The 15882-nt window shown below is 46.3% G+C and overlaps 1 protein-coding gene across 4 annotated transcripts in view; it reads right to left on the minus strand.

Moving 5' to 3' along the window:
• RNF213 (ring finger protein 213) overlaps positions 1 to 15882 on the minus strand; it is a 95905-nt gene that overhangs the window by 14856 nt on the left and 65167 nt on the right. For all 4 annotated transcript variants that reach the window (XM_075014313.1, XM_075014311.1, XM_075014312.1 and 1 more), the window contains exons 40-54: positions 15596 to 15777; positions 14610 to 14730; positions 13406 to 13506; positions 11586 to 11768; positions 10789 to 10958; positions 10588 to 10690; positions 9067 to 9181; positions 8189 to 8399; positions 7006 to 7199; positions 6377 to 6499; positions 5107 to 5217; positions 4097 to 4339; positions 3021 to 3102; positions 2527 to 2561; positions 1028 to 1122 (exon numbers count right to left, since the gene is read on the minus strand). In XM_075014313.1, the coding sequence (XP_074870414.1) occupies positions 1028 to 1122; positions 2527 to 2561; positions 3021 to 3102; positions 4097 to 4339; positions 5107 to 5217; positions 6377 to 6499; positions 7006 to 7199; positions 8189 to 8399; positions 9067 to 9181; positions 10588 to 10690; positions 10789 to 10958; positions 11586 to 11768; positions 13406 to 13506; positions 14610 to 14730; positions 15596 to 15777 (2069 nt within the window). The remainder of the gene's footprint in view (positions 1 to 1027; positions 1123 to 2526; positions 2562 to 3020; positions 3103 to 4096; positions 4340 to 5106; positions 5218 to 6376; positions 6500 to 7005; positions 7200 to 8188; positions 8400 to 9066; positions 9182 to 10587; positions 10691 to 10788; positions 10959 to 11585; positions 11769 to 13405; positions 13507 to 14609; positions 14731 to 15595; positions 15778 to 15882) is intronic.

Genomic DNA, 15882 nt, shown 5'->3' on the forward strand with positions numbered 1-15882 from the left:
AAATTACAGAGTGAATTTTCTTTCTTGATATTAAAAAATATGTTCTATATCTACCTGCTGTTGATATCAGGCTGCAATTTAAGGCTCTTTCTGTGGAGCAGTGGAGAGAAAAGGTTGATCACTACAAATGAATTTCACACTATGGTAATCTGAGTCAATTTGTTAGCTGGTAGTTCCCACTCCACAGGGTATCATCTTCTAAATGCATTTTATGTTAAGATGATACATTAATAGTGCCATGCAGCCATGGTTAGCTAAAGTCTGGATTAGCTACCATTTGCTAGGCAGGTCAGAAACTGCTGCTGCTATCACTAGGGATAATGAAATTAACACGTCAGGGCTGTAAAGGGTTTCCAGCCAAAGGGAGCTGCAGGAGGGATGCCTGCAGGCATGGACCCATGTGGAGACCCATTGCCCCCTTCCTTCACAGGGCACGCAGAGACACACTTGCCAGCAGCCTCTGGCTGTGGTGCTTCTGGGAGGAGAGTGTGGCCAAGACTGCGGCTGCCTAAGAGCCCTGCTGGACCATGGGACATTTTCCTCCAGTTCCAGTCTGGAGCATCATGGTGGCCTGGAGGGGAAACGTACGGTGAGCTGGATCCGACCCATGGGCTGTACTTTGCCCATCCTTGCTCTAAAGTGTATTAATAGGCTGCATGTTCTATGCCGGCAGATCAGATGGTAGGTGTCAACCAAAGGTTACCAAGGAACATTCAGCTGATAAGAACTGTACAGGAAAGACAGTAATAGACCAGATGAGGGTGACTCAAGAGATGAAAAGCCTAAGAACACTAGGCTGACAAGCCCTTGCTTTTAGGGGATCATGGCAGAGCTAGAGCTAAACTGGCCTCTGCGGTCAGATTAACCCTTTCACTATTGGTGGAACAACTGTCTGTGCTAGTAGCGGTTTTCAAGAGAACATTGATTCAGCTGAGACAGCAAGATGGGGCATTTCCGCCAGGCTTTAGAGTAGACTATAAAGGCTGCATAATTCAGCACCATAGAAGTGAAAGTAGTTAAAACTTACTGGACTCCCTGAAAGCCAGTGACTGGAACGTGGTGTGAACCACCGATTGTTGCGCCGCAGTCAACACACCGGCTCTGTTCCATGGGACGACCACACTAGCAAAGGGCGAAGAAAGGACACAGATTAATGAATGACAGACAGATGCAAAGGAGCAGCATTCTCTGACTCAGAGAAATGGAGCTAATTCAGACTGTGGAGCACAGTCTTGGTGCTACTTAATTCTAAGTCAGGCCTCAGACAAGGAGGTACCTGGCAGATGTGGGTCATCACTTTTACACAGCTGTTAAACGTGAAATGCCCTGGTTCTGGGCAATTACTCTTAAAGTTCCCTACAAAAGCACAGCAAGGGCACCCACTCTAAGGTCTCCGGCCTCCCCAGCCATTGCCTCTTGGGTAAAGACATGTCTCTCTTGCCCCTCCACCTTTGTCCTACAAATTGGGGCCCAACTTGGATGCGAAGTCCTGTCTGTTTTCTGGATTAGAAAGGAGGCCCTGAGCCAGTTTAAATCCAGGCTATTTATCCAAATCCCTTTTTCTTCATCTGCTGTTCCCTGGAGAGTTCAGTTTAACTTAGGAGATGTGGCTCTCTCCAGTAGACAGTGTTTCTCTGGAGATGTTATAACCTGAGGCTGTGTCTACACTTGCATTCTCTTTTGAAAGAGTCATGCAAATGAGGGAAATTGAAAATGCAAATGAGGTGCAGATTTGCATAGCCGACACCTCATTTACATATTATTTCGAAATAGCTTCTTTCGAAAGAAGAAAACCAGTGTAGACACTGCTCTTTTGAAAATAAACCCCATCTTCAAAAGAATCCTTCTTCCCATAAAAAAAGGGAAGAAGGATTCTTTCAAAGATGGGGTTTACTTTCGAAAGAGCAGCATCTGCACTGGTTTTCCTCTTTCAAAAAGCTGTTTCGAAACAACATGCAAATGAGGCACCCAATATGCAAATTGGCACCTAGTTTGCATTTTGATTTACCTCATTTGCATACCTCTTTCAAAAGAGGAATGCAAGTATAGACACAGCCTGAATGAATTTGCCTAATGACTTCATTGCCCTTTGCTAGCCTTCTCTTTGCCCTTCAGATGGGCACACATACAATCCCTCAGAAACACAGTGGCATGTTTAATGTCTTTGGAGTCCACCGCATTAAACTCAATTCAAGAATATTGGTCCAGGATATTACAAGATACTGTCATATCAGTCAAACCAGAGAGTTTATTATGAGGGGGAGGGCCATTTTACAGGCTTATGAACAGAAAAGCAACTTCCCAACACCTGACTGAAACAAGTGATGGTTACTCACTGAAATAGGCAGTATTACTTGGGATACAAAAGCTGTACCTAGATTCACAATGCAATGTGATAATGGTTGACCATACAGCTTGCTTATATTTACCTTTGGGTGTAATCATGAAATATAGTGAAATATAGTGCAGGCAGCACTTAAAAAAATAACCCAAGACATAAAACTCCACTCAAGCTTAAACGCTTACCTCTCCAATAGTGCATGGATGGCCATTTGGACACACTGTGAGACAAAGAAATCAACAGCATAGTACTGTGAGCAGGCCAGAGGTGCATTTTTTAAAATGAATAAAACCAAGCATTCCTGTTCTTGCACACACACCTACCCACCCACACTTGAGTCCAAGAAAGATTCTTCAAGATCCAGCCCTAGTGGAAGTAACTCAACTGCTTGCAGCACATAGGAGTCACATTAGCTGCCCACACAAAAGCCAGAGGTCATGCTGTCTCTAGGCTGAATATGTCTTATAAAAACAAAAGAAATCCCTGGGAGACTTCGCCATCCTAAACTATCTGGGTTTTAGAAGCACGAAAAAGAATAATGCAATTCCTCTTACGCACTGCATAAATAATACTCAGCTCCAGCTCCGTAGGTACCTAACTGAACTTGACATATTGCAACAGTTATTCTCAGACAATGGCTCTTCCCACACTGCTGCCAAATCCACGCAGGGATACTTACAATACCAGCGCAGATGCTTCATTCCCTCCCAATTCACAGCCTGAATCATCATATCTTCAGGCATTGTGGGCAGAAAAGAATGCTGCAAACAAAAATGCACATGAATAAATATCCTACTAAAGCAGTGGTTCAGCAACACACCTGGTTTCCAGTTAAATTACACACAAGAGAACACTGAGGCGCTGACAGATTGTCAATTGCTCAGTGCAAGGAAATAAGGAGAGATGGAGAAGCAAAAACACTGAATTTTACTCAGCAATAGGAAAACTTTATATGTCAATGGGATGTGCTGCAGAGGAAGCAACAGGTTCAACTGTGAAAAGGGAAGGGGGTCACAATTCAATAAACTCTTCAGCTAATTAAACCCCAGGACAGGCTAAAGTAGGAGTCCTGGCCAGAAGCAGAATGGGGATGGTTTTAAAGCAGGAATCACACATTGGGGTTAACACAAAGGTGGTGTTACTTTTCTAAGTTCCCACAAAATAAGGTCCACCTGTGAGACCCCACTCCCAACAGACTGGGCAGGTGATGACAATAGACTCAAGTATGTTCTCTTTGTTTCTTGAGCCTGGCTTCCTTTCAGTTCTCTAGTTTCCTTAAATCCTCCTTGGTTAGGAGGTGGGGAGAAACAGGAACACTCTCCCAAACCCACTCACTCATGGGGCCATGGGCATCACTCAGACTATATTGTGCAGACCCTCTGAGTGTGCCCTTCCCATTTCCTCTCCTTCATGCTTTGGATAAGTAGTGAAATAATCAAAGACTTAGCACTGGATATCCCAGTTAGTGCTCATGGAGGTGATGAGGTGCTATTGATCCACAGTCTGCAACCCGAGGCAGAAATCTGAATACAAGTTAACCTTGAAAATTCAACATGGGAGCATCTCAATAACAACCAGATTCCTCCTTTGTTTTTTAAATGACAGTTCAGGTTTGGGGGGGGAAGGAAGCAGTATGAAAGAGTTTCCAGCATTTGATTCACCCAGCACCAACATGGGTTGGCTGAATTCAAGTCCTGGTTTCAGGGTTCTGGTTCACGATTCCAAGAAAAGCTGTAGCTGGACACCTGTCCTTACCTGCATGGTGGAAGGAGAGAAGGCCAGGTTCTTCAGAGGTTCGAGGATTCGATTCTGCCCACACAGCAAGACAGCTGCAGTGTGAACCACTATTTCGATCAGTGCCCCAGTATGGCTGAAGTGCTGGGGACTCACTGTCAGTGACGGGAGACTGTTTGTCACAAGAGACGCTGCAAACGGCTTCAGAGCTGGGGAATCCAGGGCTTTAGAGCTTTGGATGAACTCGATCATCGCATCACATTGCTGAAGGCAAACATTGGTGAATGTGAAAATAAAATACGTGATTGCCAATCAGACAAAAAGGACCAATGGCTCTTCGTGCACCATCTAGTGAAGTGTGATACCCTGCTGTGCCTTGAGGTAACTGGAGTTGGTCCTTCAAGCTATGGTGAGGAAGGATGGTCTCGTGGTGAGGTTAGGACAATGGGCTGCAAGGTAGGTTACTGGGATTTCAATTCCCTGTTCTGCCACAGATTTTGTGACTCCTTGGGCAAGCCACTGAGTCTCTGTCTCCATTCCCCACCTGGAACTATAATACTGCCCTGCTTCAAGGGAGAGTAAAGACTGAATTGCTCAGATACTACAGTAAACAGGGTCCGATAGAGCCCTCTTGTTACATAGGGAGGAGGTCCCCTCTTTGGATGCCACTCAGATTTCTCTTCAGCCAATCTCTGCCAGATGCTCTGAGAAGAGGAATAGCTCAGTGTTTTGAACACTGGCCTGCTAAACCCAGGGTTGTGAGTTCAATCTTTGAGGAGGCCATTTAGGGGCTGGGCAAATAGATAAAAAAAAAAAAAAAGTCTGCCAGGGATGGTGTTTGGTCCTGCCAAGAGGGCAGGGGACTCGACTCAGTGACATCCCAAGGTCCCTTCCAGCTCTATGAGATGTGTATCTCCATATATTATATATTATTATTACCTGCATTCTGTGACCTAAGGCGCCTTCTCTTAGAAGGACACAAGTCTACTCCCGGACAGCTCAGAACTTGTCACCAGAAAAAGATATCTCACCTCCTTTTTGGGGTGGAGGCTTCTGTTCCTGCATCCATACAGAGCAGTGAGTTCTCTGAAAATACCCAAGAGCAGATGAACAGCTTGTGCAGACTCAGAGCTGTTACATGCCTGAAACACAAGAGAAACTGGTTATGCAGAAGATAAGCGGCTACATCTCTCTTCCCTCCGCAGTCCCTGCAATCTATGCTCAACAACAGACCTGCACATTTCTCCCTGCCCCTGACAGACATAGCTCTCCCATTGTCGCAGAAGGTGACAGGCAAAGGAAGCGGATATTCCCCCTCATGCAGGCATGGCATAATAAAAGCCACTTCTCTGGCTCAGCACACTCCGAGAAAGTCCCCCTCTGCAGAAGGGGCAATTTATGTTTATGTGGATTTTCAACATTCCCTGTCAGATCCTTACAAGAACCTACTTGCAGGGAAGTCTGCTGTCCTGAACAGAAAAGTATCTGAAACACCAGTCAAGCAGACCCTTTTTCTATTGGCCAGAAATATTTTCCAAACTTTCCTGATCCAGCCAACCTGCCACTCATCTGTTGTCCAAACTAGACAGTACATACTTAGCCCAAGCAGAAAGCTATTATTAACTGTTCATATTAATGTGGCATCCACAGGCTGCAACCACAAGGGAGGGCCAGGAGGTGATGCACTGCTGATACAGTGCCTTCCCTGAGCAGCTCACAGTCATAATGTATGCACAAGTAGGGAAAAGGAGGAAACTAAACGTACACAGTATGTCAGCACATTTTCCATGTACACCTATCTCACTGCACATGTGTATTAAGTTTTGGAGTTAAGTAAGTTGCAGATTGTTTGGATGACATGCTAAGAGACAAAAGCATGCAACAGAAGGGCAGCGAAAGGAAGCACAGCCGCATGGAAAAAAACGTGGTCCCTTAGCCAGGCGGCTGCAAGAAGCTTAAACTTGCCATTCAAGAAGAACTTCACAGAACACTGCTAAAAGGGAAGATGAGTGGGGAGGATCATGTGACTGGCAAACAGCACTGGAGAGGGAACAGTAACCCAAAACTCACCTACAATGGGCGAAAGTGCACGTCAACAGAAAATAATGATTGGGTCCAGTTAAAATCCATCAGAAATTTTTCTTTTGCTGTTTCTCTATCTCGCGGGCATGTGAACGAGAGGGGAGGGAGTGGCTAACAGCAGGGCACCAGGCTAGAATGCTTCCCGCTACAAATCTTTCAAAGAGATCACTAAGTCACACTCAAAGAGGATCACCTGTGCCGAATGGAGAGAAGTCTTACCTTCTGTGCTGCTGCAATGCCCTTCATCTTGCACTCAATCATGGCTTTCCCCACAGCATCACGCAGGATTCTGTAGTTCTCCCCGCATACCAGGTAGCGATCAATCTGATTAGGTTGGTCCCTCTGAAGCCACAAAGTACAAACAACCCCACCCCACAGTGTGAATACTGGGCAGAGTTGCAGAATGTCCCTTTACAAGAGGGAAACTCTTCCACAGAAGCATGTGCATGGTCTGTTGGGGGACAGGGTTAATTTTAATTTTAGCTAAAATGCAGCATGCAGACAGAAGGGCTGACTTCCTAGTCAGGGTGAGTGCTTGGTCACGCCACTTCCAGGCTGCCAAACAGGCAGGGAGGTTGCTCCTCTGGGAGCCAGGCTTTGAAACAAGCAAAATAATGGCCTTTCTTCAGGTCAGAAGAAATTCCTTCCTATGGAAGGCAGGGATGCCACAATGAGTAGGCTACTCCCACTCTTCCAGATGCAGCACTTCCACCTCCTCCAGTACCAGAGTGGAGCAGCACTCAGCAGGCACATGAACAAATGCAGATACAAAAGCCACCAAGAGGCGTCAGCCATATTCAGAAACACAAACTGAAGGAAATACGAGTTGGGGGATGTGTTTGCTTTACCTGCTGTTGAATGATTTCTGCTGGGAAGACCCAATGAAACTGACTCTCCTCAGAAAGCTTCTGAGCAAACTCCATGCCATACTGGTTAACCAGCTTTCGGACCAGGTAAACTCGGTACCAGTCATTCCCAGCCAGCCTACAGAACCTCATTGCTTGCTGAAGGTATTTCTGCCTGTCCGCTGTCTTACTCGGCTCTGTAGAGAGAACAAAAAGTAAGTCACAGTTTCTCCTCTTGGTTTGCTGTTCTGCTGGATCCCAGAGCTGTGGCCAGTTCCATTTCCCAGATCTGATTCAAGAGATCTTAGTAGTGCTGCCTTCTCATTATGTTCTGACACAGGAATATGCAGGGATCATGATGCCTGTATTGGTGCTGCTAGAGAAATCTTTAAATGTAGACATTTCTGTGGTGATGAGCAAATGGTTTCCAAAGTTCAATGAAGGGTAACATTTTCAAAAGCAGCTAACAGAGTTAGGCATCTGATGTCCACTGACTTTCAATAAGATAATTTGGAATAGGTGCTGTTAAGCTAGGCAACAGAGCCTGTTTCAAAATAAGCCAGAGTGAGTCCAATGGATCTATTCTGAAATAGGCTCTGTGTGTGTAGCTGCTGTATTTTGAAATAGCTAAATGCTATTTCAAAATGCATTTTTGTGCATAACAGTGTTATTTGGAAATAAGCTCTTCCGAAAGAGCTCTTCCAGAATAGCTTATTTTGAAATAAGGCTGCTGTGTGGACATAGCCTCACTCTGCAGCAACCTGAGGAAAAAACCCTCCCCACACTAGGCCTTGGTATGGACCTTGCTGCCCAGTACTAAGAATTTCATGGTGCACTTCGATCTACCCCACTGTTAAATGAAGCACGTTAAAGGGCACTGGGAATTTTTTGTGACCAGCAGAAGGATCCCCACAGGTTTATATACCAGTTAGAAGTGTCCCTACAAACATTTTACAGCAAAGAACTGCATGGTAAAGGACAGATACTGACTGAATGCAGCTTCTACACCAAAGACAGGAGTAAAAACTAAAGTTGTACAAAAAGAAAAAGCGAACAGCTAGATTTTATCCCAGTACACTTACCGGCATGAGGCATGGTGGCCCAGAGCCAAAAGAGGGGCCTGCAACATGCATTTAGCCTTTGATACGTTAGCATTTTCAGTCAAGGGCAGTAGAACTGAACTTGCCTTTAGGTCTTTGTATTTCAAAGAGCAGCTCTGCAGCCCTGTCCAAACACAGCCGGACCCTGGCCACCCCCTGCAGGTACTCAATAGAGGCCTCCTGAAGGGTTTCTTGGTTGTTCCTCTTAGAACAGCTCTCCAGAAAGCGTCCATCTTCCCTGAGATGATGTATCTGGTCTTCCTCTGTGCCGGCTCCAATCTTTTCATACATCGAATCCTGCAAAAGGAAAAATTGGTCACACATCCAGCTTGTTGCCTTATCCCCAGCTGCTGGAGTCTAAGCCTCTTCTGGTCAGATCCAATCATGCTGAAGCCACCACCCAGCACCATGAAGCAGAGGAGGGAATGCGAAAGGAGGAGAACTCCTGTAATGCTGCAGCACAAGCCTTATCTGGGGACTTGGCAAAGCTGGAGTGGCTACAATCAAACAGCTCTGAACTGGGGGAGGGAGGGGCAAATGGGGCAACTGCCCTGGCACCTGGCAATTCAAAGGGGCCCAAGGCACCAGAGCCCCAGGTGGTGTGCTCCAGAGGATGCTGGGGGTGAGGGGGGAAGGGAAGGAGATACAAGGGTTGGCTGCCCATGCCCCACCCGTTCCATGCAAGGCCCCACCCCTTCCAGGAACACAGAACTGCCACCCCCACCACTTTGCCCAAAAACCCAGTGATGTTGTTAGCTCGCCTGGAACAGATCCATGGTTTTAACATTCTCCTGCTCCTTCTGGGTGGCTAAGACCCCTCCCCAGAGTCAGTGTGTGCGCATCAGCTCAGCCAGGATTACAAGAGCTGTATTCTCAAAACCTGGCTATATGGATTGATTCCTTTGGGCCAGAACCTCCCCAAGCAGCACCTCTGAAAGGAGGAAGATGGGGCAAGCAGACCTACCTCCAAACAATTGACAACAAGTGTGTAAAGTTCAGTCTTGTCATCTTTGCCCAGGATGTGGCACTGCTCTACCTGTGCCAGGTAATCCTGCATGTAGGCTTTCACATCACTGAAGCTATGAAACAGAGAAACCTCCTCTTACAACTGCAATGCAGATGGCTACCGATCGTTAATTAGAACATAAATTGCAAATTCTGTTCACGTGGCAGAGGCGTCACTTCTAGTCCAGCTGAGAGGGAAAGAACAGCTAAGACAGGTCATGGCTGGAATCACACAGGATCTCTGATCCACCACAAGTGATAAGAACCAGTGCCATGAGGAAGAACATTGTGCCATCACACCCCAGCATGGTCCCCTGTGTAACTTCACTTGGCTCCTCCATTATTTTATGCTGTGTGAATGGAGCTTGGTAACATGGTAACCTAATTGAGCTTCCAAAGGAAACAGAGAAACTCTGTGTTATGTTTCTCTTGTCATTTCCAGCGGCACTCTCACAACTTCCTTTAATTGAGACCCTCCACCATGGAAGAGACACACATACAAAGCATGCACAGATTGACTCTGTCTAGACAAAAAGACCTTTTGCTTTCTATTCTGAATCAAGCTGTGGACAAATCAACGCAGGCATCATTTGTGCGAATTCCTCTTGCATATGTGGTTCAGGACACAGTGGCTACGTCTACACGTGTCCCAAACTTCGAAATGGCCACGCAAATGGCCATTTCAAAGTTTACTAATGAAGCGCTGAAATGCATATTCAGCGCTTCATTAGCATGCGGGCGGCCGCGGCACTTCAAAATTGACGTGCCTCGCCGCCGCGCGGCTCGTCCAGATGGGGCTCCTTTTCGAAAGGACCCCGCCTACTTCGAAGTCCCCTTATTCCCATGAGCTCATAGGAATAAGGGGACTTCGAAGTAGGTGGGGTCCTTTCGAAAAGGAGCCCTGTCTGGACGAGCCGCGCGGCGGCGAGCCGCATCAATTTCGAAGTGCCGCTGCCGCCCGCATGCCAATGAAGCGCTGAATATGCATTTCAGCGCTTCATTAGTAAACTTCGAAATGGCCATTTGCGTGGCCATTTCGAAGTTTGGGGCTCGTGTAGACAGGGCCAGTGTGTAATTTAAACACAAACCCCTCACACCATATAGTTAGACAAGTAAAAGGTTAATAAAATATTCATTTGTCAGTTTCCTGAATGCATTGGTATGTCGCTTCATTCTTTAGCTTTCCTAAGAGTTATCGGGCATAGAGCTCAGGAGTAGCTCCTGATGACCTCACATCTGGGTCAGGACAGGATGGATACAAAAAGATACTGCACCCACAAATGCACCTCAGCCCAGGTGCTGATGCACAGGCAAATGCTGGTTTTCACAGGATGATGTTCAAATCTCAGAACCTGGCTAAAATTCTCCCTCATTCCATGAGCAGCACATGACTAAAGAGAAGGGGAGACAGCAGCTTGGCTGAAGAGGTTATGGAGGACACGTAACCCACACCACCCACCAGCTTTTTGACTGAACTTGCCTGTATTTCAAAAGCAGCTTCAGCACCACTGAGCGGATGATAGGAGTCTTATCCACCACGTCATCAAATGGGGACAGCAATTTTGTGTACACAGTGCGATGATCTGAATACAGAGGAAAAATATGATTCATGGGCTAGAGAGAGAGGCAGGAGAACAGATTCAATCAGGAGGTTGACATTGGCAGGAAGAACTGAGCTTACTACTTGCGCCAATTCTCAAAGGCTCCCGGCAAACAAACATCAGGCTGAGCAGTTCCCCAATCACTGCTTTCTCTGGGGGTTCGTTGTCTTTGAAACACATGGTGGAAACCAGGTCTATGAAGAAGCTATTGCACATCTGACGGAACTGGGCATTCTTCTTTATTGCAACCCTGAGGAAATGGTGGGAAAAGAAATCATTAAGGTAGCCAGACAACAGCAGAACCTGTTAAATTGCCTGGCACTGCTACACAGATCAGATTAGATGATCTAGTGGTTCCTTCCAGCCTCAAACTCTATGTCTCTGATACTGGATGAAGCTCAGACGCCTATGGCTACATGGAATGTTTATATCAGCGAAACAAGACTCTATATCGACAGCCAGAGTTTTAACAAGGCACTGTTACAAGGCATTTCTCAGAACTATTATCTACCAAGACTATGTCACTGTCATTTGTGATCATATAGCTGGACACTGTCACTTCTGACTTCTAGCTGAAAGCACAAAAGAGTGACCCAAGATAGAAGTAGTTCAGTCACTGCATTAAGCCACTCATAGCAACTCTACTTTACAGAGTATCATGAAACAGGAACATCTCAAATTGAATGAGGCACCTGCCTCACCAGAGCTTTAATCACAGGACAGAGGGGAACTACCGGAGATCTGTCTAACTTGTTCTGCTAACTCTGCCTGCACTTAGGGCACCCATGCTGAGGGTCAGGGTCCCCAGTACAACTAGCCCAACTGTCTCCTGCTGCAAGGTGAGTGATACTGTGGTGTCAGAGGAAGGGTGGAATACCTCAGCTCCTGGGAGATGGTTACACTATAGTCATCTGGCAGGTTAACTTTGCAGTATGGACAGAACATCTGCCCTGGGGTCAGCCACTGTTTGATGCAACTCTGACAGAACATATGTTCACAAGGCAGTTTGACTGGATCCTTAGGGTCCACCAGACAGATCGGACATGGCTTCAGACCGTACCTGTAATCCAATCAACACAAGTAAATCCAAGTGGTCCCTACAGAGTGTTCAGCTGAAAACTCAGATAAAGGGTCAAAAGAGGGAACTTGGGTCTCACTGGCACCTCTGTCAAGGTCAGGGAACAGGGTAACAAAGCAAGTTGTTTTCATACACCAAGGGTCAGCAACCCCCCAGCATGAGTACCAAAGGTGGCACTTGAGGCAACTGTCATTGGCATGCGAGGGAGGAGCTCAGTCCCACCTCATGCAGCTGGGAGCTTGCTCAAAAACATCTGCCTGTGGATTAACCAAAGTCTAGCTAATGTCACCAACCACCACCTAAATGGTAAAGCTCTGCAGCTTAGTTTATTAATGAAGCTGTTGTAAGTAGGACTGTTAGTGACTTTAAAAAGTATTACTGGCACTCGGCACATACATAGAGGTCAAAAGGTCAAATTTCAGCACTCTGCCTGGTTGCTGACCCCTATGCACCATAATGAATATAAAATTGCCATACATACACCAGAAAGTTGGTGCATGAAAAGAAGAGTAAGATTCCAGGGTACATCATAGAACATCCAACAGGCTGAGAAGTAAATGCTGCAGCTCAGCGCAAACCCTGTGTTGTTATTTCTAAATACCCACCAGAGTTAGGTCACATGGCAAACTAAGTCAACATATAGAATAATCTATTTATTCTATTCACTTATTTTCATAGCTTAGCCCATAGAAAGGCTTGTGCAAATATTACTGGCTCTTCCTCTCTCAAGAAACCAAAAGGGCATTTTTTTCCATCTGTCTAGTGGTTCCCAATCTGGGATTCATGGACCATGAGGGTATTGCAGGGCATCCATGAAAAAAGTAAAAGATAAATAAAAACAATCATAGAAAATAAGTTATAAATAGATTGTGAAGTAACAGCCAATTATTATTTTAAATTAATTATTTTCCAGTAACGTTGTTAATAGCGGTCTGAAAAATCTCTGTTGTGGTTTTCTTTTTCATTTAATGAAGAGTACATGGAGGCTAGAAACTGGCTTTGGTGGAGGTCTGCAGATGGTTTGGGGTCTGCACTAGTGAAAAGGTTGGGACCCATTAGTTTAGACAACTTTACAAATAGATGACCAAAGTGCGCTCAAGCCTCTAGCTGGCCCAGTTCACCAGGATATAATCTCTAGGCTGTAAAAGTGAAGTTCACGCCACATATTCAGGTCACTAGTTACATTAAGGATAAACACGGCCCATTGAACCTTATTTCTACAAACAGCAGCAAATGCCAATCAGTGGTGAAGCTCACAGGCTCATGAGTGAGGTGCCTTGCACTTGCTGAAGGAAGAGGGAGGTGAAAAGTAACAAGAGGATTCATGGCAGTAAGCCTTGTGCATAACAACATGCTGAAAAAAATCCCTTGGGAAAACACAAAATTAAAGTCCCAGGGAAGGACATGCAAGGGCCCCTCCTACAAGCGCTGTATGGACGTCTGGCTCCCACAGCTCAGGCTCTGTCAATGGGCTGGCAGAACTGTGTTCTCCCCGCCTCTGAGGCCACCTGCTTGGCATGCTACGCTATCCATTCCAAGCTCGATGCACAATGTTACAATGCCTAGTGTAAACCTGCAAACACCCCCTTTTAGGAGCATGCCTGTCCCAACGTCCTTACTTGCAGATACTTGCGCTGGCTTCCTCCTTACACCGGCACAGCACTTCCATCACCGCAGTGAAAGTTTTATGAGTCTTGATGTCAGAGCCCCACTGAAGACACTGAAAGGGAGGGCAGCAATCAGTGACTCTGCTTTGCTGCTTTAGACAGGGACATCCAGAGACAGGAGCAGCAAAAGGAAGGAAAACCCCTTAAGTGCAGCCAGCGCTGCCCCCACATATTTGTTTACATTAGCACAGCAGTATATCCCCCATGTTCTATGGTGCAGAGAAAGGCACCTGGCTTGACAGCTGTTCAGAGCGGTCAGGACCTCTAAAGTTGCACTAGGTAGGAGAGCAGGGGACAGGGCAGGCTTTCAAGTACTCGTGTGGTTCCTCGGTGGGTGCAGACACAGATTTTTCTTCTTTATAGGCTTTTCCTTTGCCTGCTTCTGTGACTCAGTTGTGGAAAAGGGAGGCCGGGGTGGTTCCTCACTAGCTGGGTCTATGCGATGTGGTTCCTTCATTCAGGAGATGCAGAGGAGCCAGTCCTTCACCCCGGCCATCTGATGTCTCCTGCGGCACAGCAAACTGCTACCCTCAGGCCCAGCCTTAGGGCAAGGCGGCTGCCTTGGGCTCCACTTCTTCTGGGCCCTGCACTCCCACCAGCCGGGCCCCACTGTCAGAATGCCACCTTAGACCCTATAAATTCTTTGGCAGGACCTGGCTTCCCTGCCTCAGTAAAACAGGGAACTCTGCAGCTCCTACGGGCAGCTCAGGACAACTGACTTATGGAAGCAAAAGATTCTTAGTATTGGAGGCAGGATTTTAGACTGGCTGCAAAGAGGAAGTCTGGCCGCATCTCTGCCCACAGAACAGAACTAGCAGGGGCTTTTCACAGGGCAGGCTGCTGTCTCTTCCAAAGACTGACAGGCTTGGATCTGCCTTACACAGCTACCCTCCTTTAGCTTCATTGTTGGATCTCGGAAACTGCCTATGAATGACAACTTGAGGACACTGCCATGTTTGTGGGCAATTCTTGAAGAAAATGAGAGGTGAGGTGTGTTGAACTCATTGTTCTAAATTATTTACCCAGCTCTGATTGTGACTAATGAATAGGAACTGGTTTTGCACAGAGCTCCTTCTGCAAATTCTAATAAACTGTCAGGAGGAGAGGAATGATCCCGCCTTTAACCCCAGACACTGCTTAATGAGAGTATTCTTACATTGCCCAGCAGCACAATGTGTCTCTTTACAAGATCCTGCAATTCTGGAATCAGGGACTCAGCCCCCAGCAGCATGTGTTCCACAAAGAGGGACACAGAGAAGACTCGATTCCACCGAACCCTGTCGGACAGAAAGCACCGTTACAATACTATCGCAAGCCTGAAAATAACGAATTAGGGAGGAGGGAAGGAAAAGGCCACATGAGATGATCAAGTCCGATCACTGTGATATGACCACTGCTTTTCATACAGACAAGCACATCTCATTGTTTCCTTGTGATCCTCTCAACTGTTTCTTGTTTCTCTCTATTGTCTCGTGGGGGAAAGGCTGCCTTTTTGTTGTCTCTTTATGTAGCACCTAGAACAGCGGAGTCCTTACTGCCATACCAGTAAACAATCATACATTCACTAGATTATGGATAAAGACAACCCTAGATAGGTTTGATTTCTATATCACAGAGCTAATGAGAGATCTCCATTATCTTATTGGTTTTTAACTTCACTCTAACTTGCTCCTGGTTTCCACAGACACTAGTTTACTTAAACTGTCCGGGATGGTCCTCTGAGTGGAAACAAGAACACTTGTCGTGGTGGGAGTAAAGCTCCAATTGTCTAGCAGCATCAGTGTACTTGAGGGATTAATTGTAGGAGGAGCTGTTACATTAATGGGGACAGTCTACCAAGCAGGACCCACCCGGTGATTTAATCCAGGGATATAAAATGATCCTTTATCCCATTTGGAATGTGATCTCCTGAGTTCTACAGACTTGGGAAAATAGAGAACGCCCTGTAATGCAGAACAGACATGTTCTACAGAAGTGACAATCAATCAAGCCCAGCAGTAACCATGGAGGGGTTAAAAAAGTTTTAGTCCAAGAATGACAGTACTGCGATACATTCAGTTCACCCTAGACTCCCTCCCTTTGAAAGGCAAAACAGAAGGAGTCTTTCAAGACTGAGGTTCTTAGTGGGTCCATGGGGCTTACTTGACTTCCTGGAGCAGTCGGTGGCACTGGCTTCCCCTATTCTTCAAACAGCTCTCCATGCAGATTAGTTCAATGGGCATATGAAGATTCTTCACTCGCCGCAGCCAAATCTGTGGCCTGGACTTCAACACTTGATCCTCCAGCATCTCGACACATGCTATTGCAGCGTACACATCCAGAACCTGGACAGATGTGAACACATGGGCTTTAGCATAACGGGGCAGCTGGAGAGGTGACATCCTCCTCTCAGCTTTGTTTCACAGCTCCTTGTGCATAAGTGGGCTGTA

Source organism: Carettochelys insculpta, chromosome 20 (assembly GCF_033958435.1).
Source record: "Carettochelys insculpta isolate YL-2023 chromosome 20, ASM3395843v1, whole genome shotgun sequence".
Taxonomy (NCBI): Eukaryota; Metazoa; Chordata; order Testudines; family Carettochelyidae; genus Carettochelys; species Carettochelys insculpta.